This window comes from Gallus gallus, chromosome 3 (genome assembly GCF_016699485.2).
Source record: "Gallus gallus isolate bGalGal1 chromosome 3, bGalGal1.mat.broiler.GRCg7b, whole genome shotgun sequence".
Classification (NCBI taxonomy): domain Eukaryota; kingdom Metazoa; phylum Chordata; class Aves; order Galliformes; family Phasianidae; genus Gallus; species Gallus gallus.
The window spans coordinates 71,417,855-71,426,407 of NC_052534.1; the positions used below are offsets into that span (position 1 = coordinate 71,417,855).

The 8,553-nt window shown below is 39.7% G+C and overlaps 1 protein-coding gene across 6 annotated transcripts in view; it reads left to right on the top strand.

Moving 5' to 3' along the window:
* FBXL4 (F-box and leucine rich repeat protein 4) overlaps positions 1–6,052 on the top strand; it is a 57,296-nt gene extending 51,244 nt beyond the window's left edge. For 5 of the 6 annotated variants that reach the window (XM_025149048.3, XM_004940360.5, XM_015284670.4 and 2 more), the window contains exon 9: positions 1,150–6,052. In XM_025149048.3, coding sequence (XP_025004816.1) covers positions 1,150–1,313 — 164 coding nt within the window. In that variant the 3' untranslated portion in view covers positions 1,314–6,052. The remainder of the gene's footprint in view (positions 1–1,149) is intronic. The other variant, XR_006938995.1, reaches the window with a different exon arrangement.
* The last annotated feature ends 2,501 nt before the right edge of the window (positions 6,053–8,553 follow it).

Consider the following 8,553-nt stretch of genomic DNA (forward strand, 5'->3'; position numbering starts at 1 on the left):
CCTCAGGGAGTTCTCAAGGTGTTCATCAGAGATTTTTGATGAAATGTTACACCTCTGGTGCTTCATCCTTGCCAGCAGTTGTTCACAAATACGTGTACTGCCAAAAAGTGTTGATGTGAATAAGATATGATTGTGAAGCAAGGGGTATCTTTCTCAGGTAAGGTTGGTCTTATAAAGGTCTAGTAGAGACATGATCAGTTTTCCTTTGGGTACACATCTGCAACCAGGCTGAATCACTTGGTGTGGAAGAGCCACTAACACAATGGTGTGACAGCAGTGGGGTGGGCTGCAGCGTGAGCTGTGCCAGGCAACATACAGCCCACAGGCCTTGGGTTGGACATGCCTGCAGTGAGGTGGGTCTCCTGTCAGTCCTGTCTGCCACGTCTGTGTGGGTGTCTGCATGGCCTAAGGGATCCCAAGGGAGCACCAGGCACTTCATCTCAGGCAACTGAGTCATACCACAGTGCCTTGTCAGCTGAATCATGTTCTGCATTGACTGTACTGACTAGATTTCAGTCAGCTGAAATGCAATGTGGATGCATTGTTGCTGACTAACTTTTTTGTTTTCATTTTCTAAAAGTAGCGTTATTGTATCTGCTGTAGTTTCCATGGAAATAAATAGGAGGAATGACTTTCAGAGTGACATAAGAAAACAGTGGTAGCCTTTTGAGAACTGTTCCTGCGTGATGTGGGTGTAATACCTATAGCCCCTCCAGAGTCCTAGAAGCCTTGCTGATGTATTTGGAATTGGAAGAGCCTACAATAGTGTGTGTTTTGCCAGTCATTGCAGCCAGCAGAAAGGTCATGAGAACATGAGTGTAGTGTTTTCCTTGTAGCCAAAGCCTGGGATCTAGTCACTGGGTCTTGTGGCTTTGGATACTTTGGTCAGCTTCTGTATTTAGAAATTTCTCTTCAAGTTGTAAAGTTCCTTCTAAGAAGCAAACGATCTGATTGAATAGCTGAGTTAGGAAAATGCAGCAGGCTTCTTAAAGGCAAAAAGTATACAAAGACCTCCACTGAGAAGTTTTTCATTTGAAATCTAATTGAAATAACGTAAATAAACCTTGTGTTACCGGCATTCTTTTCATGCAATATATTATTCTTTTTAACTTTGCATTTTTTCTTTCTTTTTTTTTTGTTTTCAAACAGGGACGAGGATGGTAAGCCCGGCATCTTTAAGGAAACTGCTGGAGTCTTGTAAAGATCTTTCTTTACTCGATGTGTCCTTCTGTTCACAGATTGATAACAGAGTTGTCCTAGAACTGAATGCCAACTTTCCCAATGTGTTCATAAAGAAGAGTTTCACCCAGTGACTCACTACATATGCTGCTATGGAATTCCTTTAACAGTTATTTCCTGTGAATTTGTGCTGATTTTTTTTTAAGAAGAGTTCCTATGAAATAGTGGACTGTATTAATTATCTGCACAAATGGGTAAAATACATTTTGAATTTAAATATATTATGCATTTCTTGGAGCTGATATTGTACCTAATAATTGTTTTACTCTGTTGATCGGTGGCACTGCATGTTTTTAAATACTGGCCATGTATATGGCTTTAACGGCAAGAAAATGAAAAACGTCTCACATGTCCCTCTGTAGGGAGTTATACCCAACAAGCTATGTTAATATCTGGATAAAGGAAAATGTTGAGTATTTACCAGTAAGAAAAAAAAAATGGGTGCTTCCTTTTTTATTGATGTGTACTTGTGTGTATGTGTATATAAATGTATAGATATACATGCACACGTACGGTAGCATTTTAATTTGGTCTGCAGCATAACATCTTATGATCAGGCCTACAATTAGCTGTTTTAAAAACCATATAAGCTTCATTAAGAATGCATTGGAAAGACGGGTTTTCTTTTTTTGTGTGTGTGTGGCAGTGAACTGCATCTGATAGATTTTCATCCCTTCCTCTATCTGAAATAGATGTAGTGATGTTTTACAGTCCAACCTAAGTGACACATCAGATAAATTCAAGAACCTTCCACCTGAACTTATAGAAGAAATGAAAGAGAAAATTGCCAGCTGCTTCTTGGTGTTGGATATAAGGTTTGAGCTGTACACGGTGTCGCAACTGATGTGTAGAAAACTCCAGACCAATTTTCTTTACACAGCCAAGGTGGTTGGTTTGTATACCTCTAATTATCCTGGACAGCACGTAAAAAATAGTGCTTGGGTTAATGCATTAGCAAATTTTATTCCTTGCACAGGAATAAAATCTATCAAGTAGTAAGGACAAGCATCTTTGTTCAGTAGAACAGCAATGAAAATACAGTGGTTTTGGAAGGAGAGCAATGCGTTTTGGTGACTTAGTAATCTAAGGTATTGGATTTAGGGTTCTTTTGTGTGCTTTCTTCTTTCCCAAGAGGTGAGAGCTCTGAGTACTGTCGTGCTCTCTCTCTCTCTTCAGCACTGTTGAAATGTTGAAGAAGGAAAACTGCGTTGATGAACTATTTACAGGGTTTCTTCCTTTTGCACTTCCTTAGATGAAGCTTTTCTCTTTAATACCACTGCTAGAATACGTTACTGCATACATCAGGAGTTGAGGTTGTCTTTTTTTTTTTTTTTTTTACACCTTTTTAGCTATTATTGATGAATACGGACCATGAAATACAGCTTGTCATTTGATATTGGCTCCACTGTTACTGTCACAGTGGCACTTGCTACCTACTGGAAGAAGAGGGAAAATACTCATCTGGCAGATGATAACAATACGTTATTGCACTGAGGACCACTGGCAAAGAATACTTCACTTCATGCAGTAAATAACCATCCAGTGGTAGAGGACTGCTGCAAATTGTTGAAGATTTGACAATCTCTGCGACTCGTGAATGAATGCTCTGAACTCTTGTGCCGGTGCCAATACTTTTCAAACTGTGTCACAGAACAGCTAGAAACACATACCTGATTTTTATAAAAAGACCTTTCTCTTTTGATTTTTTTTTTAGTGTTACTGAATCGTTTGGGAATTCCCGATCCAAAGAAGGGCAATGCGCAGTTGGCTTCTTGATTTATTTTTTTCCTCTGCACAGATGGCACTATGGGATTTCCAGCCAGATCCATTCCACTTTTTTTTTTTTTTTTTTTGCTTGTTTGTTTTTAGTAACCTGGACATTGTCAGAGAACTTTAAACTCAGATTTTGTTTTCCCCACTGACAGATGTCAACTTTGGCATGATTCTATGTGAAACCTCATTTCTTTCAATCAGGTTTAGGTTGATTTACTTTTCTGGGAACTTCTAATATTTTTTTTATCTTTAAGTAATATTTTTCATTGTAACTTAATATTGAAGGTTACTGTCCTACCTGTAGAATAATACAGGCTCGGGTAATGGGACTTTACAAAGAACAGTATTTTTAAAGAAATGTTTTTGTTGAAAAATGTCACTTCTCAGGGTGCATCTGGGTTTATCTTTTTTTTTTTTTCTTAAGAGGTCTTGTTTTCCACTGTAAATAGGATGGGATACGGATGAAGTGATATCCATTGTGCCTTTAAACTGGTAAACTAAATAGTGTAGTGTCATTGCCGTAGCATCAGTGAATCAAATAAGCGTTTTTGTAATCACGTATGTGTGAAGGATTTCATTCTCTGTTGCTTTTTAGTTGGTATAAAGGAGGTATAAATTGGCATTTAGTTGTTCATACTAAGGGATTTTATTCTTTCTGTTGTGCCTTCTGTTTGAAGCTGGTTTTATCAGAAGTTCTCCACTGTAACTTGAAAGATACATTGAAATCTACTCTTTATTTGGGCTATTCAAAACTTGGCTGTTGCTAATGTAATTAATTCAAATGGCTGAGAAATAATTGGGAAAGACTTTCATCTATTATTGTACACTTTAACCTTCAATCAGTGGGTAAAAAGCTCTTTCAGCTATGGCTTTATACCTCCAAGATGTCTTCCAGCAAAGCAAGGAAAGACTGGACTTCATATTTCTGATATTTCCAAGATAAGAAAATGAGATACTTTTAGACCTTCCTTATGTCACAATGAAGCAAATGTAAGTCGCTGTATTTTGTGGTTTTGTTAGTTTATACTTAGGTGTGTATATATGTACACACATATGTATGTACATTTATATATACACTTACGTATAAATCTCAACCTTTTTCATGTAAGAGTTACTTTACTGAAGTACACATAACAGCAGAAGGTTTTTTCTAGCATCTGTGTTTTAAAATGTTGTTCTACAACTGATGGAGAGGACTGCATTTCTCTCCATCTGTGCAACAGGAAAAGCCTGGGGCCTGGGCAGTACAGGTGTGCTGGATTTCCTATGTTGCTTTGCCAAAGTGCCTTTTGTTTGTCTACAGGTGAGAGATATTACAAGGTATAGTAGAGTGTGAGTGCAAAGTCCGATAACTACTGTGGTCTCTCTCCATGTGAAGTGGTCATATAGAGGGAAATTTGTTTTAGTTTCATTTAATCCAAAGTGAATGATGCCAATTATTCTGGAATTGAGTGGTCTTCTGCGACGGTCAACCATCCCTCAGTCACATTATCTCAATTCTGCTTTTAAGGATATTCCATTTTTTTAATCTCGTCTTTTGATGTTGTCTATTATTCCTAATCATTGTATAAGATGTGTTTTGGCAATGAATGTTAAAAAATGCATTGCTAAAATACCTTCAAGAAAAAAAAAGTGACGTGCTGTGAAGTTCTCCCATTCTTAAACTAAAGGGGAATTTGCTGTAGTGTATGAATGAAGTTGGCATGAGCTGTCATAGAGGGAGGTAAGTCATTCATTCTGGTCATGTTTAATGTTAATGGGAATTTTACCACTTAAAACATCTTCCCAAATTGTGATGTTTCCAGTTCAGTGGTGTACTTCCCTGTATTCATAATCATGAATTGTTTTGGTAGACTAAATAGCTTTCTGGACATGGATGAAGCTGCTTATGTTTAAATTATGCACTTGATTAAGTACATTAGTGCGCAGGACTTACGTAGAAGAACAACTTTGCACAGCAGTTTGGAACTTTTAATCCCCACATATTTAGAGATCCAAATTTGAGACAAAAAAAAAAATAGGGGAAGCTTATTGTATCTGTTGCCCAATTCTTAGGGCTCTCACGTCATCCTTTCCAGATATACGATGTCCAGCAATCATGGTACGTAGTGAGTGGAGCTCATCTCAGTAAGTGCTATTTCTCTGAAAGTTAGACATCTGGTTTAAGTGAGGACTCTGGGCACCTCTAGAGAGCTATTACTCTTCTCCTTAGATGTTTGAGTAAAGTCAAATGAATCGTTTCCTGGGGCTCCCTGAGGAGGCTCTGGGAGCTGTGATTTAGCTCAGGTTAGATACTTTGCTTTAGAATATTAAACTGAGGTTAATTCCATCCAGCACTGTACTACCAGGCTTGGAATAGCAAAAACCAAAATGAGAACAACATCCATCCCCAAACATCAAAACCTTCGGAAATCTATCCAGAAGGAAGCAAATTAAAGAGAAGCTGTCTTGAAAAGTCTGTTTTTATAATGCCAGGAACTGCTTCTACTCCTGAGTCCCTTGCCAATGCGCATAGTATCTTTATCTTAAATTGAAATGCATCCCCTTTCTCTATTTTAAAACATCATCTACCTAACTGGCTATATGTATAGTTCTGTAAATGCATGAGATTAACTGGAAAACATAATATATTGCAGATATTTTTTATAATCTTTCATATTGCTGTAATTAAGACTATGACTACTTTAAGTGCTCTCCTGTCATCAGAAATGTTGCCCACTGTGCACTTGCAAAATTGTGTGTTTAGTCCTAATTTATACTATGTGTACTTAGTGCATCTTATGGGATATGTTTCACACATCAAATCTGCAGGACTGCTAAATTTACAAAAACTAGATAAAATGTAGCATTTTCTTATATGGAGCTTGGGAGTGGCTTTATGTATTGATTTTACATGTTCATCATTACTCGTTTGCAATGTTTCCATATGTTGTAGCTTTTGCTATTGGTAGGCTAAAGACTCCTGGTTTAATGCATCTGTACGTGCTGTGTTAGACACAGTCAACGTTTTTCCAAAATAAAGGTGTTTGTCTTTCATTGAGATGGTAATTTCTGTGACTCCAGGTTTCTGACTTGATAATGAAAGGACTCTTTAATTAAAAAATCTTACCATGACTGGGATGAGATATGATAGTTGACATCAGGAAGCATCAAAGCATGAGTCTTGTTTGTTAAGGGCCTCATGATCTTCAAAGAAGGACTTTGGCAAGAGGTGGCTCTCGTTAGGAAGATTCGGCCTTACTAATAGCAGACAGTAGTGGCATTTGTCTGTTTAGTTGATGGATAAAGTGCTGTTATTTTAGTTTGAACTGTGGAACTCTAGGTTGTTTTGATTTAAGAATATCTGTTATGACAGACACCCTAAGTTGTAGAGGATTCTTTGTGAGGAATGAAGTTTTTCTCTTCTGTGTTTTGTCCTCCTTCTCTAGAAACAAACAAATCTATTGAACAAACAAACCCAACAAACACCAAAACACAACTGTTTGAAATATCTTTTCTGGGATACTGAAGAAATACCAAATCATAGAATGGTTTGGGTTGGAAGGGATCTTTAAGATCATCCAGTTCTAAACCTCCTGCTATAGGTAGGGACACCTCCCTTTAGACCAGGTTGCTCCAAAGCCCCATCCAGCCTGGCCTTGAACACCTCCAGGCAGGGGCATCCACAGCCTCGCTGGGCAACCTGTTCCACTGTCTCACCACTCTCACAGTAAAGAATTTCTTCCTAATATCTAGTCTAAATCTACCTTCTTCCAGTTTAAAGCCATTTCTCCTTCTCCTGTCACTACATGCCTTTATGAAAAGACCCTCCCCACCTTTTCTGTAAGGCCTCTTCAGGTACTGCAAGGCTGTTATGTGGTCCCCCCAGAGACTTTTCCAGGCTGAAAAGCCCCAGCTCCCTCAGCTTGTCCCCATAGGGGAGGTGCTCCAGCCCTCTGATCATCTTCATGGCCCTCTTCTGGACCTGCTCCAACAGCTCCGTGTCCTTCTTGTTTTGGCATCCTCCAGAACTGGATGCAGTACTCCAGGTTGAGTCTCATGAGAGCAGAGTAGAGGGGCAGAATCACCTCCCTTGACCTGCTGGTCCCTCATCTCCTGGTGCAACCCAGGATGCAGTTGGCCTTCTGGGCTGCAAGAGCACATTGCTGGCTCATGCTGAGTCTTTTGTCAGCTGACAATCCCAAATCCTTCTCCTCAGGGCTGCTCTCAAGCCATTCTCTGCCCAGCCTTTATCTATGCCTGGGGCTGCCCTGACCCACATGTGGGACCTTGCACTTGGCCTCGTTGAACTTCCTGAGGTTGGCATGTGTGTGCCTCTCAAGCCTGCCCAGGTCCCTCTGGAGATAGCATCCCTTCCCTCTAGCATGTCAAATGCACCACTCAGCTTGATGTTGTCTACAAACTTAGTGAGGGTGCACTTGATCCCACTGTCATCCATGTTGCATACAAAGGTATTAAATAACACTGGTCCCAGCACTGATTGCTGAGGAACACCACTTGTCACTTGTCTCCAATTGGACACTGAGCTACTGACCGCAACTCCCTGAGTGCAGCTGTCCAGCCAATTTCTTATCCAGCAAGTGATTCAGCCATCAAATCCATTTTTCTCCAATTTGGCAAACAGTGTTGTATCAAGTTGAGAAAAGAAGCAAATGGGACTTCTGAGAGAGTAGGTTTTAGGGAGATAATGAGTCTAATGTGGGAAATTCACCATCCTTTGTGTCTTTATTTACCACTATACTGTTGTGAAGAGCTGTTGGCTAGTGACAGTTTTACTGTCAGTACAGTCCTCTGCTTACTGTTGAGAGATGGGTTCTTTACTGAACATTGCCCTGTTTAGATTTACTTTTCTCGTGGCAATGCCATAGACTTCTGCACTGTATACAGCACTCTGCAAGTAGAGGCTATTTGTGATTTGGAAACCAAGGGCTGGGCCATGCTTACAGCTATTTTGGAACAGCTACCAAAGATGAAATAAAATAATCAGGAGTTAGTGTGTTCACAGGGGAACCTTGCACTTTCTGATTTAACTTTCACTTATAGACAAGTCCTAATTACCAGCTGTCCCTTGAGCCATCTTAGTAGAATTGATTTGATGTTCTCATTCTAGTTCTTCTTAGTGAGCAGAAAACCACTACAGCTCTTCAGCATCTTGTGGCTTTGGCATTCGTCTTCTCATTGGGCTTGCGAAGGAAGTAGGGTGTGTTAAGGCTGTCCAGACTCCACAAGTGAGGTGTATCAATAGCCTGGGACAGTTTTCTGCTCACGCTTATTTCCCTGTATGTGTGCGTTGTGTGTGCATCGTCTGATGGAGAGGCATTTTCAGACCTTCAAACATAAAACCTGAATTCATTTTAAAGGGATCTCTCTCTCTCCTGCCTTGTCACAAATAACCAATCATCTGCTCACGAAGAAGTGAAATTGCTTCTGACAAATTCTTGGTGATACCAGGCAAAGTATTCACAGGCAGGCTGATAGTCATACGCTATTGATAGAGTATAGAACTCACCCAACTAGCGATGGGGCTCTCTGGCTGTACAG